The sequence below is a fragment of the Aulonocara stuartgranti genome (genome assembly GCF_965226115.1).
Source record: "Aulonocara stuartgranti genome assembly, chromosome: 2".
NCBI lineage: Eukaryota > Metazoa > Chordata > Actinopteri > Cichliformes > Cichlidae > Aulonocara > Aulonocara stuartgranti.
In genome coordinates, this window is record NC_138940.1 from 32,338,596 (window position 1) to 32,358,003 (window position 19,408).

A 19,408-nucleotide genomic window follows, 5' to 3' on the forward strand; every position below is an offset into this window, starting at 1 on the left:
ATTCTGTGCAGAGCTGGAAAAGCCCTTTAGGCAGAATCTGTGATTCATGGACCTTAATATCAATACATCTAAGGTAAGTAAATTTAAAGAACAAATACCTCACAGGTGAGATGGGGAAGCATTAGTTAACATTCATACACCTTTAAAGAGTAAAATTTTCCCAGAGACTAAAAGTTCCACTGATCATCAGAGAGAAAATCTCCCTTGTGGTCTTCATTGATTAAAATCATCTCAGTTTCTTCATTTCATTTCATTATGAAACAAAGTAAAACCAAATGTAGGGAAATTTTGTAATATATCCAGCACTATGGCATTAATATCCATTTTAAAATATGCAAACGTCAAATTAACAACTCAGACTACAAAGTTCTGGAATGAATCCCAACACCAGTGGCACTGTTAACATATAGAGATTTTCTTAAATCTTTGGTTTTTATTGAGCTGTGGCTGTATGAGGCTCTGTTTTCTTTATAGTACATGACAGATGATGTTTCTGTACTGCAGCAGAATTATTATAAGTGGGAAAAGCAATGCATGTGCATGAGTCAACTGCAGATTCGCATCATTAAAATGAGCAGGAGAAATATATATATGCACGCACAAGTCCTCTACAGCAGTTCCCTGCTATGAGTAGTTAATGACAGAAGTTCAGAATTCATGTGGGTAAGAGTGCAAATCTGACAACAGAACAGCCAGCAGCAGTTTGCATTTATTAACTGCTTATTTTTTTATTTATCCCTGTTTTTGTTTTTTTTGCGTCTTGAGAAAAACTATAACATTCGCTTTGCTGGTTGACAGCCCAACAGCAGTGGAAACACTCTGACTTTGTTGGTTGACTTAAAGGTGGATGATAGTATAATGACTCACCCTCCACAGTGATGACTCCCAGCAGGTGCAGCATTTTGACGGCCCCACAGCACAGCAGAATGATGGCTATAGTATGTAAACTGTTCTCGCTCTGCTCTTCTCTATCCATTCTGATTATTTTCTTCTTTTCTTTGGACTCGCTGTTTATCCTGAAGCTTTCTGTCTTCAACTTTTCCCGTACTTCCTTAGCCCCTTCTGGTTTTTATTCCTTAAGATGCTTAACTTTGCACAATAAGGAAAAATTGAACTCCAAACTTTCAAACACTGGTGGTGGTTTTTCACTACAATTCTAAACAAAGTTGGCTTTTAAACTCTTTCCTGCTCTCTCTCTCGTGATTATAAACTTTCCATCTATCTTGCTTCCTCCCACAGTGAAATCAGCACTCACCTGCCTCTCTCTGTCTCTGTCTTTTTATCCCCCCTTCTCTCTCCTCCCTGGGGCATCTTCCTCTCTTATCCTGACCTTCGCTCTATCCCACACACCCTCTCTCTCCCCACAGAGCCCCACTCCCCCCTGTATTACAGTCGGTGTCCTTCACTCTTTGGGGCTTTACAGTGAGCACACTGTAACAATGATAAACTCACCTTACACCGTACCGCCATATGTGTTTGTTTTGTGACTGTGTACAAGTTCATGAACAGATCAGGACTTGATTAATGACTCCCATTAAGACACACAGTCAGCTTCAAACAACAGACGGCCTAATTCACCACAAAGTGACTTTTCTAAACATACCTTTCATATACCGTACTCTATAATATAAACAGCACTTTGTATAAATCAGTACCTATGAATACAGGCACTGAGAGAACATCTATTCTAATTTGCCCTGTGGGCTTTATAAAAATTGCAGCAAGCCTGAATAACAAGAGTATTGGGAACTATAAGAACTGCTATAACCTTTGTGGACCACCAGGGGGTAGCAAAACCTAACACAGAGAACAGTACCATGATTGCTAAAAATGTGATGCACATTTTAATGTTTAGCTTTCTCATAGAATATCAGTGCAGTGACCAATTTGATAAGCTGAACAAAGATTTTTGCTCAAATGCGATTTATTTTAATGCATCCACACAATCAAAATCACAGTGAAAAAAAGACTAAATTGTAAATTCTGTGCTCTTAACAAGATGGCACTCATTTAAAGTCTTTATGTGTATGCAAAGAGAAGCTTCACTAGCCAACTGAGCTGAAGTACAGCCGCTGACTTGCAGACTGCAGGGGGCTCTGCCGTATCAAGAGGTTTCCCACAGAGTTGTCGATTGCAGGTTTGCTTTATTTACTGTTGTGAAATTACAGTAGCAGTGCTGGGGAAAATTTAATTTAGCGGCAAGAGTAGAATTTAATCCAATTTGTCAGACATTTGCTCATTAGTATAAATGATTAAGTGTAGTTTAAGTTGTGTTCATTAGCTGTCTTCACTGGGATTTCTGTTGGGATATTATACACAGGTACAGCGAAACAACAAACACCCTGCAACACATGTTACACACCAGAATAACAAGCTGACACCAGATTATTAGTGGAAAGTTGAGAAGGCGTTTATTTTATAGCAGACAGAATACTAAACAGATTTGAATCTGCTGCAGGTTCTTTCCCCCGCCCTTTAAGCCAAGTTTCAGTGACCAGATTTAGAATATCTCCTCTCTATGGCACTGCGCAGATGCAAGAGCATAGAAGAAAAACCTCAGAACAAAATGGACAAACAGAGCAGTCTATAGCTTGACTCACAGGGACTACTAATACTACACTGACCTCATTATTCTAAATTTTTGCCATGATTATAACAGCATAAATATGACAGAGGATAAAGAAATGCAAAAAGGGTCTACTTTAAAGGTATAGTGTGTAAAATATTACCACTAGATGTCAGTAGATTGTAGCAAACTGAAATCTGTTTTCTCATTTGTAGTGAGTGTAGGCTTTTATTCCGCTGTTTACCTCATCTGTCAATACATCTATTTAATCTGCAGGAGGCTATATAAACTTTGAAAGGGGTCGACGAGTCAGTAAAACTCAGTTCTTCTCAATGACAGCGATGCTGAGGTGAGTTTTTGAGGATATTGTGAAGTTTTCTGTCAGTAAGCACTGTTGCATTTGGTGTTAGCTGCAGTTAGCCTATATTAGCCCCTGTTAGCTGCTGTTTGCTAGCATTAGTGAAACTTTCTTTGAAGTGGCTCTAACAGTGTTGGACTTGGACATTAAGTGAATAAACTCTCATACAATGTGAGGAAGTAATCAAACTGTTTATCAGAAGGAAAGTGTGATTTTTAGGACACTAGAACCCAACATTAGCTGGCATTATTTTAGCTTATAAGGAGCTGTTTTTGATATTTAGCTTGCTTGTTATCAGAGAGGGTGAAATGTCTAATCTGCTGACAATAAATAATTGCATCAATACTGGGAATGAATAAGCATGTTTATGAATGTTTTTGGGTGTTACCGCCTTGAATTCAGTTGAGGAAATGTGGCGTGAGGAGAGGAGGAAGATGATGAAGTGGAAATGAGGGAGGAAACAGAAGTGGAAGAGGAAGAGAATGACATAGTGAGAAAGAGTTGATGAAAATATGCATTTACAAATACTAAATGGCCACAGATAGCTTGAAAGAGCTATTTACGAGTTATTTATGAGCTTTCACAAACTAGTGTCCTCTCCTGCGTATGTTTAATGGCTTAATTCTACATCTAAGTCTATGAAAATATATCAGTTTATTGCTAGATAAGATTGGTAGATACCTTTAACACACTATCGTCTAACACTTCACCGAGTGAAGCTGTCATAGGACAGGTATCAATCCATCACAGGGCTTCATATGATATTCAGTGAAATAATACTTTTGCATGGACAACCTACCATCAATCCTTTGAAGCCTCTAACTTCAACAATAACTGAGTTTACTAACAAACAGCTAACAGTTTCCATTTGGCATATGCTCACCATCTTTGTTTACGCTCACGTGCACACACCCACACACAGTTGGCAAGCTCCGCGCAGGCTGTTAGGAGTTTTTACTGATGCGCGAGAGGATGGAGACAGTGTGGAAAAAACAAAGACAGAGCAGCCTTGTACAAAGGTATTTTCTAATTCTACTAACTACAACTGTTCAATTTGGCACACATTTCTATTTGGGAATACAAAAAAAAATACAGCACTTTAACAATCCTGTCATTTTCATAAAAATCTGCCTAAATCAGTAAATATGATTTTTTATGATTTTTTAATATGATGTTTCTCAGAGAGAAAAACAGTTTAATACATTTAAGGAAGCAGAGGACTAATAGATTTTGAAGCAAAGAGGAACACGCTTCAAAAACAAAGTAACACACACAGACTTGCTAATTTCATACTAATTCTACTCTACTGTAGCTAATCCTCTTCATCCAAGCAGTGATTTATAAGGTACAGAGAAAATGAATGTGCTCAGTGAGAATTTCACAATCGACAACATTTTGGACACATCAATACACAGTCACAACATGTACTGAATTACAAAGCTATTATTGATTAGTTTTGAAGCATTACAAAACAATAAAATAGATAGTGCTACGCTGTGTTGAGCACATTGAATATTTGAAGTAATTGCTACAGTGTTCTTGTTTGGTTCCCGATCAAAGGAAAACACTGAGCTCGAGCATTATGCTGCTCCAGTAAAACAGAAAATGAGTTACTAGAAATAGACTGTGTACACGAGCTTGTGTGATCTTCTTCCTTGGTTAGCAGTTAAGATCCAAAGTTACTTTTAAGTTCATTTCGCAATGTAAATTCATTATAACATGTCTACAGATGTAAACTAACATTGAATTTAGGAGATATCACCCAGTTCTACATATCTAATCCCAACTCATTGTCTTTACTCTACATAGAGTTCAAAACCTCATTGTGAGCCTTTGCGGGATTATTATCAAATGTAAAAGGAGTCTTCTGATTCAGGAAACCTCCTTTTAAACACATGAAAGTGTGTAGTGGTGGAATATATCTGGTCATATAACTTCTGTAAAGTTTTCATTGAACAGGTGAGGTCTAGAAACCTACATCATCCGTGTTCCACAACAAAATCTGCAAACTTAGCAGATAAAGAAAGCCTAAATAAACCCAACCTAGAAAGCAACCTCGAGAACTTCACTTCCATCTGCTGCATAACCTATTATAAACCGTGGTGTCTGACAGTGACCAACAGCCTGAGCCCATTTCTTTCAGAGCTTGTTCAGAGTGTTAAGCGGTGGCCTGAGCTGCCAGCAAAGAAAGACTACCTGTCACTCTCCCCAACAAGCACTCTAACACAAAAAAAGCCCCTCTTACGTCTGTACACACCCTCTTCCTAAAGCCCATGGAGAGGATTTAATTCCTAACTTTCTCCTGACCACTCCTGCCTCTGGTATTTAATGCTGCGCTAATTTCTTCTGCATCTCTTCCTTTCTTCTGTTTCCCACTGATTCCTTCTTTCTCCTCCATTTCTTATCTCCCCCCCTCTGCCAAACTCTCCTCTCAGTCCGCCACTCTATCTATGCCATGCTCTCTCTTTCTTTCTAGTACCGTGTCCTGTAATCCTTGCCAGAAAGTATCTCATTTGCATAATCTGAATTAGCCTAATCTGTCATCCTGGCCGGCTAAAGAGGAGTTTCTCTTACCGGCCTCTGCATGGTGGAGCGTGCTTTCCAAGAAAGAGGCAACTTAAATAGCTGCAAGCAACAGTATAAACCCCGGAAAAGCTGAATATATAATCATGTTTCACGCAGTGAATTTAAACCCTCATTCTGAAACATATTGTTTTCCATAGTCAATATTCAAGTCATGGGACATAAGGCCAATCCTTTACTGGCTTTTCAGTGCTTCACTGAAGGTCCAGTGACTTGTTATATTTGGGGACACACACATAAACACAGAAAAATAAATGTATCCAGTCACATGGGCTAAAAACAAGGCAGAAATCCAGAGTTATTGACGAACAAAGCATTTACGCACCCGTGTGTGTAAAACAACAAACACTCACACATATCACTGCTTGGATACTGACCTTCAGCCTGCTGAAGGAGGACTGTTTGGATTGCTAAAGTATGTTCAAACAAACACAGGAAAGTGTGTCACTTTTTTTTTTGGCTACTGTTGATTATGTTTTCGAAGAGGGAGTTATAAATACGGCTCATTTAGACACACATAGCAGCACGCCAGTATTGATTTTTGAGTAAACATATGTCTAGACTCCGAATCTGCAGAACACACAAACACACACACACACAGGCAGAGACACACTGCTGGATGCCAAGAGGATGAGGATGATGAGATGACTTAATAAGCACTCACACCAGCTAATGGGAGTGTGGGTGATGCAGAGAGGGAGCAAATGAGAGAAAGAACAGCAGCATAAAAGTGAGAGGGGAGGAAAGGAGCGGTATGGAGCAGATTATGATGGTGGTGGCGGCATGCGAGAGTGTGGTGGGGAAAAATTAGAAGAAAGTAAGATGAGGAGGGACAAATGTGGGAGGGAGAAATGGGGGAAACAACTGGGAGTAGAAAAAGCAGTGGGAGGATGTGAAACTGAAAAAAAACATTAAGAGGAAGAGGTTCAGGGGCTGGTAGGGATGAAGCAACTAGCAAAACAAAAGAAAGATAAGAGGGAGAGAGAGATTGACAGAAAATAAAAGGATAGAGGGAGATTGAGACAACATTGCTGCAAGGAGTAAGTAAGGGAGGCAGTGAAAAATGGAAAATTCACCAGGGAGTGGAAAAAAATATGCCAGGTGAAAATTCTTCTGGAGAGATGAGTTGTCAGAGGCCACCACAACAGATGAGGAGGAAAACAGGCGCGAGCCTGCCAGACAAAACCATGCAGACAAGACAGTAGGAGAAAACTCCCACCAGAAAGAGCCTGTCAGAAAAAGGAAGAAAAAACAACTTGGCAGAAAATAAAGGAAGTTGAGAGAACAACACACAGCCTTGATGAAAACAGACAGTCCAGACAGGCATGTAAATATTCAAGCAGGTGCAGGACACGAACGCGGCGAGGGTATTTTCTGTCATGACACAGGAGTGATGAGCTCATGCCCAGAAGATCAATCATGTAGAAATTTAATCTCACAATATTATAGCCATGCACTGTCCCCCATTTTCAGTGTTGCTGTCAGTGTTGTGAGGATAAGTTATCTGCAACACCAAAGAAAGAAACGGGCGCCTGCATGCATACAAGCCCCGCCGCACTAATCCCGCATAAAGCTAACATGTCAGAGTAGGAGAAAGATGCTGAAGTAACAACAGCTGAATTACACACAATTCTCTCCCCCTCCAACCCCAAATAGCTTCACAGCTCCACATCCCATTCTTTTTTATCTCTTCGCTGGGTATTTGTGGAGGTAAAAAGACTTGTTTTCATTTGCAGCAAGAGTCAGATTTCATGCGTTTCCACAACTTAAGTGCATCAACAATCAAAATAGCAACAAATTTACGCCTAGCTTTTTTTTGGTTTTGAACACCCTTAGGGAAAAGTGTTTGTCTGAGCTAGTGGTGGAGTGGAAGAGCTTATTCAAAAGATGAAGCCAGCCATATGCACTGATTTGGAAAAGGTCCTGCTTGGACAGAAAACTGATAACAGTCTGCCTTGACAAATAAGTTTAAATGACTATTAATAGGGGGTAGGGTTGGGGATTTTTTTTTTCCGTCTGGCACTGATCTCCTGCTCACTGTGCCCATTCATTGTAGTAGCCACATTAGATTTGTAAGACTTACATAAAAGAGGTTTACAGGATTTCTTTTTTAGAATGAGTAACGAGGGAGTAAAACATTTCTTACAGGCAACAGGTTTTCATACATCCCGCTTCTCGCTTCATCTGCAAATTTGCATCTCTCACTATCTGAGTCTCTTTCACGTGGCCTTGACTTACTTAGGAAAACCCCAATCTCATCAAAAAAAACCCCAAACCCCACCCCACCCACCCCAAACCCCACATCTTTTGTTGCCATGGTTACGGTGCTTCCAAGGTAACAGCAAGACAGAAAAGCAGTGTGTGAGCAGAGTGACAAATACCTTCGACATGTGTGTGTTTACCAGTGTCGAGGCTCGCGTCTGAGCATGCAGCCAGACAGACAGACAGAGCAGCACGCGTGCGCACGCACAGACCAAAAAAAAGAGAAAGAAAAAAAAAGAGCCAGCTCTTAGATTCCTCCCTCGGTTTGCTGTGTCAAAAAAAGATAAGCTCAACAACAATCACCTGGGTGCACAGACACTGCCTGGCTGAAAGTTTGTTGTAGAATAAACAGATTCACTTTTTTGTTTCCACTGGGAACACCTGTTGGTCTCTACATTTCTTCCTTTCTCTCTCTCGACAAACCATCTGCTCCCCTTCTTTCACTGCATCTCAACTGAAATACCGGCAGTTATTAATCTTCGCTCTGCAGCTTTTCGTACCTGCGCTGTATACATTGTGCCGGAGTGAGCGTGTGTGTGAAAGCCACAACGACAACACACTGTCAAAAGTTTCACCGCCCGTATGCGTGCATCCATGCGCGTGTGCCGATTAGAAAAAGAGAGAAAAAACCCCCACATTATGTTTGTGTGTTTTGTGTGTGTGAGTATGTCTATGCGTGCGTTCATGTTTGTGTGTGTATTCCCTCACCCCTGGATGGCCTCCTCTGCTTGGTCTGCATGGTCAACGTGCCCACCACAGCCCCCATGTTTGCCGCCGTCGTTGTGGAAACAAGTGCGTCTGTGTGTTGAAGTCTGTGTCTCTTCGTCACGTGTTTCAGCAGCTAGAACGCACACGCACGCACTCCCTCGCCCTCTTTCCTCCTCTCATCCTCTCCTCCTCTCTTTCCACCTCCTCTCTCAATGGCTGCTCTAGGCAGAAACCCTCCTTCCATCATCCCCTCTTTCATCCTTTCACACTTCATCTTGTGGCGCTCCTCCTCTCTTTCTCTCTCTCACTCTCGCCCCCTTTCTCCCCAAACTCCTTCACTCCCTCCCTCCCCTCCCTCCCTGCTCCTTGTTTTTCATTGGGGGCTGTAGTTGCCCTCCCTCTTTCCATTTCTCTCCCTCCCTCTCTCTCCATCTATCACCCTCCCACCCTCACAGCGAGGCAAGAGCCCGAGAGGAGCATCAGTGATTCAGTATGAAATCGCCAGGATGTTGATTCACTAAATTATAAATTAATATTAGTATACCCATTGACTTGTCGATGATAACGCCGCATGAATCGCTCTGAACAAAACAACAAACATGCCCTGTTACATCCGCACACGTAAACGCATCTGTTTCCTTCTAAAGGAGAACAAATATGCAAATAGATACTTGCTCAAACACTGACTGGAGAGGTAAATATGAATCATGGAGCGAAGGGGAAACACGTGAATGTGACGGGAATTACGAAGAGCCCTGAGCTTTGCTTCCTCAGCATTGCGATTTGTTCACGAAAAGGCCACTTTAGTCCATCAGCACCTCCGCTGACTTCATCCATCGCTCTTGTTAATCCATCCTTACCCACGAGCAGGATGGATAAAGGAATGGAAAGTGAGTGAATGAGTGAGGGAGCGTGTGTGTGGTGGCAGATTGGCTTCACGGGTCAGGAGAAACAGCTGAAAGTCATGGATGTGAGAAAAGAGAGAGATTAAAGTGAGAGGAGGCAAAGGATGAGAAGAGTGAGATATTTAATATGGCTCTAATAGAGGGATCAAGACGAGTGTCAGATAATATTGCAGGAGTGTGTGCTATTCCCTTTAAGAGCTGCACACACAAAGATGAAATCACATTTTAATTACAGACTAATCGATACAAACAAAGTAGACCACTCTAAGTGAGGGAAGTGTGAGAAGAACAGGAAGACAGTCACAGATGACAAACCAAATGTGCTGCACATGAAAGACTGAAGACTGTAAGCAGAAACGCCACTTTATGAAAATACTCAGTTAAAAGTAAAATTCCAAAGAGTAAATATAATTATGTACAGTTTTAAAGTGAAATCTTATTTACACTTTTTTATGGTCCTCGGTCTGTGACCCAGCATTTTAAGTTTAGAAGTTTCACTTTAGTTCTTTGATGTTTGACTCTTAGTTTGTGGTATTTTGGCGTTTCGTGGTATAGTTTGTTGGTGTTTCTTTTTTTACTTTCTCAGGCGAGTGGTTAGTTTTTTTGGATTCTATTCTTGTTTTAGTTTATTTTACATTCCCTGTGTTTTCTGTGTCTCGTGTTAAGTTTTACCTCCCAGTGTCTCCTCATCAGATTTAGTTCAGCTGTATGTTTCTCCTCAGGTGTCTCCACTCTAACCTCATCTCCTCTTGCGTATTTGAACCCTCAGTTTGTTTGTGTTCTTTGTTGTATCCTCCATCATGCTGTGTGCTCCCTTGGTCTGTGCTTCCCTGTGACTCAGAGGATTTGCTTTCCTGGCGCGAGCCCTGCCTCGTTTTTGTAATTTGTTTGAAAGGCTTCAGAATTAAAGCTGTTTTTTTTAGTTTCTTGTCTTGCGAGTCCTGCATTTGGATCTACCGACAAAGTCCCATCCAAAATGCCACAGTCACTCCATGGCTACTTTAAACCTGAAGTCTACAACTTTCTGCCAGGTGGTGCTGTGCTGGACTGCACTGCATTCATTAATGTGAAAACATTTTTTTTTCTCTTAAAAGTGTGTCCTTAATGTGCATATCTTTTGTTTCAGCCTACACAATTTACCATACATAAGGGATCTTTACACAATATCAGTTGATAGACTGGTCAAAGTGTAATCCACCTCGCGCCCAGTGTAAGGTTGGATAGCGTCTAACTCCACTGTGTAATCAGATTGAATCAAATTAGACAAACAGTTCAGAAAATACTTGAATGGATGGTTATTAAGCATCATGAGAAAGAGTAACTGTAAATTTTTGTCCCAGCTCAATCAGCAGCTCATGTGGAACTGCAGAGGAGGAGGTGAACAGTTTTATGTCCCAAGGAATCAATAATCTGTCACTGTTATCACCCATCTTTGCTGTGATAAAGATCCCTCACAAACAGATGTGCTTCTTAAGGAAACTTCGGAAGTCTTTTGCAGAACCTTTTTGTAGAACAGCTATAGAAAGCATCCTCACTAGCAACATCACACCCACCCCATCCCAGCCTGTTCACCCTACAGGCCATCTGGCAAGTGAGACAGAAGTTTTGTTATGCAACCGCGTTATATAATGATAATTAAAATGGATATTAAACTGGTGACATCAATCAATAAAATATCCAGTTATCATACCTGTCAAATGACTGTAGAGAGCAGAGGCTGCGAATCCTACATACAGCTCATACAGCTCTCGCGTAATCGTCCCTGTGCTTGTTGATGGCAAGAAATACAGGAATGAAGCTTCCACTAGGGCACGACATGTAAAAATTGCACTATTAGCTGGTTATGGTTTTCTTCTTCGTCTTCTTTGTCGATAAAATCTTTTTTTCCTTTCTCACTACATGGGGGGGGAAAAAATATTGTTTAGTAGAGATGCAGTTGTTTCCACAAATGTTTTTTTAGTAAACGATTTGGAAAATAGTCACAGTGTCCTTTTATATCAAGCCAGCAGTCCGTAGTAGTAATGCCTCCGCAAATGTGGCAGCAGCTTCAAAAACGGGGCACTTTTTTGCCTGCCGATGGTGAATAATGAACAAAGCGAGACTGTTAGGAAGCCATATGGGCAGATTTAGCAGAAAAGATTTAGTTTGGTGAGCAAAGGAAACTGCAATCTGCTTTTGTAAAAATGTGCTCATGAATGCGCTGATGCATTTTTTTTTCTTCACAACAGCTAGAAAGACAGAATGGACAGCAGTGGGGTGTAATGCTTTCACCCTGCCTACACACACATGGAAACACACATATGGTTACTCACACAAAGAGGCACACATATACACACACATACATTTTGCACATGCATCAAGCATGGGCAGAAAGACTGTCTGATCATAGGATGAGGTCTCTGTGGATGCTAGTGGCATCCAAATGACATGCAGTCGGCACAGTAGAGCATAATCATTTCCTGCCACACACACAAACTGCTCTTCCGCTTTGCTTGCCCTGCTATATAACTGACTGCCTGAATTGTGCCTATAGGATTTTACAGGCTATCAGAGTTATTCCCTTCTATCTTCACTGCAGCCTACTTCTTCTTTAGCCTTAAACCATGTCTATCCATCTCTCGACACCTCCTTTTCTATGAATTTGTCTTCCGGCGCACAGCCCTCGCCAGTACACCTATATCTTGCCATCTCTCCCCATAAATCTCTGCGCTTGTATCAGCCTAGTGTTTCTGTCGTTTCAAACAGTGTTCCCAGCTTGTTCCAATCTCAAATCTCCGTCCCTCCCTATCTCCCCGCGGTCTCTGACAGGCCTGTTTCCACACGTTGACAGAAACGTTTCTCCATCTAGTAATCATTTCAAAGTCTGTCTGTAGAGCAGAGAGAAAGGAGTGAAAGGTTGGAGTGTGTGTGATTGTTTTTATGCTTGTGTGTATAATATTGGTACAGAACTGCCTGGTGTTTCCCTGCAGGCATGTGAGTGAATGGCTGCAGACTGTTTTACAAGACCCCTGTCAGACTTTAAAGGAAAGATGATATGAGACAGAAGCGAGGAGAGAACAGCAAGAGCAGGAAGAGGTGTGTATATATATATATATGTGTGTGTGTGTGTGTGTGTGTGTGTGTGTGACTCTTTCAAAAATGCATGTAAGGAGGAAGGAAAAAGCAGCAGAATTACAGATGGAAGCATATTTGGCAATAAAGGATGAAGAAGGGAAAAAAATCAGGAGGAAGAAGCATACCAGAAGAGCTTCCAGCGGGAGATTAGAGTGCGATGCAGAGAGAGAATGAAAGAGTAAGAAGTGGGTAACAAGAGCCAGGAGAGTGGGCGAGTGGTATTGCAAGAAAGAAAAGGCAGAGGAGAGCAAGTGGGACATGCAAACATCACATTTCCAGAGATGAGGACGGTGGAACAAAAGAAATTAGGGAAAAAACCAGGGGAGGGAAAATAAAACTCTGAAGATTTTGATTAAGATTCAAATGCTTTTGGAAGCTTTAGAAAATCAAGCGAATAAAGTCAAATCTGCACATTCAGACCCACCTCAGTGCTAACTTGCAGTGGGAAAAAACCCCCATAAAAACACCTGCTTCTCCACATGAAGGATTCATCCCAAGAGTTATAGATTATGAATCAATCATGGCAAACAAAGCTTTGGCAATTACTCATCAGGGGCATCGCGGCTTTGAACAGGGGACATGTCTATTGAGAAAAATCAATACTAATATCTATCGCTGTTGAAATGACTTCTCACACAGACGCGTCCCTGTATCTTTATTAGCAAATGCATCCTGAGTCTCTTACAGGCGCCCATCAAAGAATGGAAAAAAAGGGGATAATTAAAGGAGGCTCTGCAATTGATCTGTTTTTATCAAGGGAGAGGGGTAAAAGCAAGAAAAACAAGAGGGATGGAGGATGGTATGCAAACAAATGGAAAGCAAGGAGGAAGGATAGACATTAAAGAGAAGTAAAGCACAAAAGAGTGAGACAAAGCAGAAGATAAAATGTGAATGTGGCAGATGTTTAAAGAAGATTCAATGAAGAGAGAGAGAGAAAAGTGAGCAGAGGAAGTAGCTTAGTTGAGCTAAGTTGTTAGTCTTACAGCTAACTGGACTGACCTGGGATGTGAGGTCTTTGTAAACATGGCAAAGGAAGCAGGAATAGGAAGATATTCGTATTTGACATTGAGATGTTAGAGGAGATTTTTTAACCATCAGTGGAAAAAAAAAAACAAGATTTGAGGTCAGTCTGGATGTGCAGCTAAAGCTGACAGCATTTCATTGATTAAAATAGATGACGGTCCATTAAGTGATTGATAGTTAATAGGGAAAGTACTCAATTTTAAACATGGTAGCTCGTGTTTATTTCTTGCCATCCTGAGTATATGAAGAATATGTATCAAATGCATGACAGCTGTGACTCACTAACCCGATTAGTATAAGGTCACTCTGAGGTACTTGCAGTTAGGGCATCCTGTCAGAAAGGATTTCATTTTACTTTACTTGCAGTTTGGTTATGTTCAGGCAAAAACAGGAGCAGCGTGACAGAAACGGTAGATACAGGCACGGATAAGAATGTCAGTGATTGTAACAATGTCCACCATATATTCTTTTCCTTGCAGAGTTTATTTCATCTAATAGGTAATTGATTCTTTTCATCTTATCTTAGTCTTGGCTTCTCACTGCAGTGCAGCTCTTTATTTCTCAGGGGTCGCAAAACAAACTCTGAGACATGGGTTCACTTGGTGACAGGCGGTCTGTTTGTAGTCTGTTTTTTCTCAATTCTCTGCTGTTCCACTTAAAATGTACAAGAGATTTGTATTTATGTTATTTTAACCCTGAAACAGTTTCATAGTGCACTTCATAATATCTGCACCAATACAAAAACACTTTCTGTAGCGCTTGGTCTGAAAGCGTATGTGCTAAATCTAATTTTGGATTCATTTGCAAAAAAGACGGAACACAAGGCGTTGCCTCTTTGCTCTGTACTTTTTACAAACTAGGCTCAGTGGACAGATTAAGTGCCTGTATTGCTACCAAGTGATGTCTGTTATCCACTGAAACCAGAGCAACTTTGATCTGAATATAAATTCACGTTCTTTTGGCATTAAATGCGACATTGGCAACATTTGCTACTCTCATTATACGAGTGCCATTTCAGCTGTCATATTAATTTAGCTCAAGTGATGTGCATCACTGCTGTCATATCTGTGCATACAGACTGAACCATATAGTCAGGACTAAGTAGCTATCTATATTCATCATCTCCATTTCTCTCATTGGTGCCGGTATTACAAAGGCCTGGAGGCAAGCACAAGGCTGAACGGTCTACAGAGATAAATTGCATGGAAAATATTGTTTATCTTTGAAGAACTATGCAAAGCATTTGCCTGCAAATATTATGCAAATGAATTATCCTTATATATACAGTGTGCTGATTTTTTCTTATATAATATAATGCCTGAATGTGGGTTTAATTTGGAACACCGAGAAAGAATCTTCAATTACGGTCACATTTTTTTTTAAAAAGTGGAAAGCATGTTTGCTGCGAATATCTGCACGGCACAAACTTGAATGTAAAGAAATATGGGAGCTGAGGTTCTACGGCAGTATCGCAATCGCATCATTGCGCCTATAAACAACACACAGACTGTAACGTGCGGTGGAGATGAAGCCAGCCGCGGAGGTGTGCAGGTGGATAGCGAATGAGCAACAGCTTCTGACTTTCCAAAAAGTACTCATTTATTTACAATATCAAAAATAAGTGCTACCTCTACCACACATTACTGAAGAGCACACTAGTCCGCGTACACACGGGAGCATCCATTACAGGAGGAGTGCGAAGAAGAACAAAAAAGGGGGTGACACCAGTCGTGAGACAGGAGGCGCCGCCATGTGGTGATACACTGCATTACGATAGCAACTGTTACATAGTCCCCCCTGGTGAGAAAAAGGCTGTCCTCAGCCATACACAGCTGGAAAAGCACACACCACACCTAACAGTACCCTATACATAGAGGTTACAGCTAAGATTAGTGCACACACAGGGCAAAAGACCATTTAAAAATGAAATTGGTGAAAATAAGACGAACATGTACAGTGGAAAATCAGTCTTCTTAGTTTTTTCACTTTTTCCTTTTTTTTGTTTTTAAAGTAAATGCCAAGAATGAACCTTAACACACTAAAGAGCCATAAAACTGGATTAAGTAGAGCAAACAGAAACATCTACATATCATGACTCAAAGTAGCAATGCAACAAGACAGCATCAAACAGGTTTAACCAGAACATTTCACTTCAGATCAAGCCTGGTTGTGTGAAAATCATTAGTCCATCTTTTGTTGCTCCAGCCAGACGTAACTCTGGGGCAATGTCTGAGCCTGAGATTGTAATGTCCACCAGCAGCTGGGTGCTGGACAGATCTGGGTGAAACACTCTCTGGAACAGCGCCCACACCAGAAGAAGAGTCAATGTCCGGTAAATCAAAGGGGAATGGCTCAGAGCCAATGTCAGTGTCAGCAGGGGGGCCAGGGTGGGCCTGAGAGTCAGAGTTCAGACCCTCTGCGGTCTCTCTCTCGGCAGGCGATGAAACAGAATGTTCTTTGGAAGTGAGAGAGTCCCAGGTATGGAACGGTTGCATGTTCACAACATGATAAACACCTGCATCCACACCGGAGTCCACCCAAGTGAGCCTGTAATTAACATCACTGAGTCTCTGAGATACACACAATGGTCCCTGAAACAGTGGTGCAAGTTTAGCAGTAAAGTTAGACTGAGCATCTGACCTGGGGTGTGTCTTAACTCTCACAAGGTCACCAACACGAAACGTGGCATGTCGATGTCTCAAGTCATAGTAATGTTTTTGTCTGTCATGGCTATAGTCCAAAGCTGCTTTGGCGTGGTCGTGAGCTTCCTGCAGGGAGGCTCTCAGAGTCTCAGGGTAAGGCACACCCGGTTCATCAACACCTGCTGTAGAAGGCTGAGTGATAAGGTCAAGCGGGGTGTCTAACTCACGACCATAAAGCATCATGGCAGGAGTCAAACCTGTACTGTCATGAGGGGCGGTGCGCAGAGCAAAGCAAATCTGAGGGAGAAACTTGTCCCATGATGTGTGCTTATCACCTACATAAGCGCGGATTGCAGTTTTCAGAGTCCGGTTGACGCATTCAGTAGCATTTGTCTGAGGGTGATATGCCGTAGTGAGTCTGTGCACCGAGCCTAATGCAGAAACAACATGTTCAAAAAGCTCACTCACAAAAGGAGACCCTCTGTCAGAAATCAGGTAAGTGGGTGTACCATGTCTAGCAAAAATGTCAGTGACGAATTTACCAGCTGCTACCTGAGATGTAGCTTCTTTGACAGCACTGGCTTCAACCCATTTAGTCAAATAGTCAACAAACACGATCAAATAAGCATTACCAGTGGGGGTGCGGGGAAGTGGCCCAACAAAATCCACACCCACATACTCCCAGGGTTTCCATAAGACCGGCTGCTTTTTTTTGACTTGGCTTGGTGAGTTGGCACACTGAGCATGAAATCACATAGTGTTTCACATCAGCTGCCATTTTGGGCCAGAAAAACCTAAAACGCAGTCTAGCCAATGTCTTAGAAACACCCAAGTGACCTGCTGTGGGGTGGTCGTGGTAATAGTCCAGCAAGGTGCCTCTAATGGAAGTAGGGGCAAACAGTTTCAGCTCTTTCAAAGGGTGCAAAGCACATGTGGACTTGGGTTCTCTGTGATACAAAAGAGAGTCATACACAACATACTGTAACAAGGTGGCATTGTCCGAGCTGTTCAGAGTCTGCTTCAATGTCTCTGAGGAGTGGACCTGTGACATGATCGTCTAACTGCAGCTGTCTCAATTGTGAACGGTCAGCCAGAATGACGGGGGGCAGAGTACGAATGTCCAGGCTGCCCATAACAGCATGATCTGGTAAAAGATCAGTCGGCCTGTCACAGGTCAGAGGCAAAGGGTTGCGTGACAGTGCGTCGGGAACTTTGTTCCGTGCACCAGGTTTGTGCACTATTGTGAAATCAAAGTCCTGCAAACGAAGTGACCAGCGGGCGAGTCGGCCCGTTGGGTTTTGACGAGACATGAGCCACCTGAGACTGTTGTGGTCAGTGAAGATAGTAACATGAACACCTTCAACATACGGGCGGAAGTGTTCCAGAGCCCATATCACAGCGAGGCACTCCTTCTCTGAAGTGCAGTAGGGGAGTTCAGCTTTGTGAAGGGAGCGACTAGCAAAAGCCACAACGTACTCACGACCCTTGTCATCCTTTTGCATCAACACTGCCCCAAGACCAATGTCACATGCATCGGCGTGAATGGAAAAGGGACGGTTGAAGTCTGGAAATGACAGGATCGGGGCTGATGTGACATGATCCTTCAAAGTGTCCATGGCCCTTCGACAGCTGTCGTCCCAGTGGAAAGCATTGTCCTTTCTGGTGATGGCGTGAAGAGGTTCGGCATGGCGGGCATAATTCTGAATGAAGCGTCGATAATAGCCAGTCAAGCCAAGGAACTGACGGACGTGTTTCACTGAGGTTGGGGTATCAAACTCCTTAACCGCCTTTACTTTGTCTGGATCGAGCTTAACACCTGATGATGTGATGCGGTACCCGAGAAAGGTGAATTCATCGAGGCAGAATTGGCACTTTTTGAGCTTCAATGACAAGCCAGCAGCCTGGAGTCTGCCCAGCACCTCCTCAAGATCCACTAAGTGCTGTTCAAAGGTAGGTGAGGCGATAACAATGTCATCCAGGTAGACTGCGCACGTTTTGTAAATGAGGCCAGCAAGCACAGAGTTCATGAGTCTCTGAAAAGTTGCAGGTGCGTTGCAGAGCCCAAAGGGCAGCACCCGAAACTGGAAGAGACCGCAGTGAGAGATGAAGGCAGTTTTAGGCTTCGAGTCCTCTGCTACAGCAACCTGCCAATAGCCTCGCGCTAAGTCCAATGTCGAGACAAACTTTCCTCTTGCCAGAAAGTCCAAAGACTCATCTACACGAGGCAGGGGATAAGAGTCTTTTCGGGTAACTTGGTTGAGCCCTCAAAAGTCCACACAAAACCTTGGTTCCGTGGCCGCTCTATTTACAATGACTACAGGAGCTGCCCAAGGGCTTGTGGAAGGTTCAATGATGTTGTCCTTCAACATTTGTTGTACTTGTTCTTCAATCACACGTTTCTTAGCAGGTGACATGCGATAGGGTGGGAGATTGACAGGTGTTGCATTGCCAGTCTCTATGGCGTGCTCAGTGAGAGCCGTTCGACCAAGTTGACCATCAAACAAGGAGCTAAACTTGCTGAGCAGATTGAGTAAAGCATCCTTGTTGTTCTCTGAGAGACTTGCTTCAGACAGTTTGGCTGTTAAGTCTGAGCGAACCAAGTCCAAAGACATCAGTGTTCCAGGTGAATGTGAGTAATCATTTTGAAGGTCCTCTTCATCGTCTGCGAGTGGGCAGGGGATGTCCTCAATGTAGACGGTTCTAGTGGGAATGTGAATAGAAACAGAAGCTCTTGCCATAAAATCCATTCCCAGAATGAAAGGAGAGGACAAATCTGGTATTATTGCAAAACGCTGGTAAAAGTTCTTGTTCATGAATCCAATATTGAGCCAAATAACACCGTCAGGGATACAGGGAGCATTATTGGCAAGGTTAACTGCAGGACCATTCCACTCACTTGTGTTTCTAGGGTGAGAGTCATTTACTTGAATGAGATCTGTTCGTACAGCCGAGAGGGAAGCACCCGTGTCGAGGGTAGCATCCACAGATGAAGCATTGAAGTTCACTTTCGTTCTTAGTGGGGTATTCCAGTGGACTTGTGAAAAATTGTCTTCCAAGTGTCCAAGACTGTGTCCACCCCGTAGTGAATCGGGCGTGTGAGGCTCCGTTAGTAACTGGGGGAAGGTTGGCCTCTGTGAAATGTCCTCCCCCCCCTGTAGTTTCCCGACTGCCTGTATTGTGGCTGGGATGTGGTGCTGCTTAATTCCACCTTTTCATGGCCAGGGTCAGAGGGGCCAGGTGCCGGCAA

General features: G+C 42.5%; 1 protein-coding gene across 5 annotated transcripts in view; it reads right to left on the reverse strand.

The window, feature by feature from the left end:
• kcnip1a (Kv channel interacting protein 1 a) overlaps positions 1-19,408 on the reverse strand; it is a 51,246-nt gene that overhangs the window by 8,472 nt on the left and 23,366 nt on the right. The window contains exon 1 of one of the 5 annotated variants that reach the window (XM_082546595.1): positions 8,478-8,784. The exons of 3 other annotated variants lie outside the window; for them this stretch is intronic. In XM_082546595.1, coding sequence (XP_082402721.1) covers positions 8,478-8,535 — 58 coding nt within the window. In that variant the 5' untranslated portion in view covers positions 8,536-8,784. Of the gene's footprint in view, positions 1-867; positions 938-8,477; positions 8,785-19,408 lie in introns of those variants that run through there. One more of the 5 variants, XM_082546593.1, reaches the window with a different exon arrangement.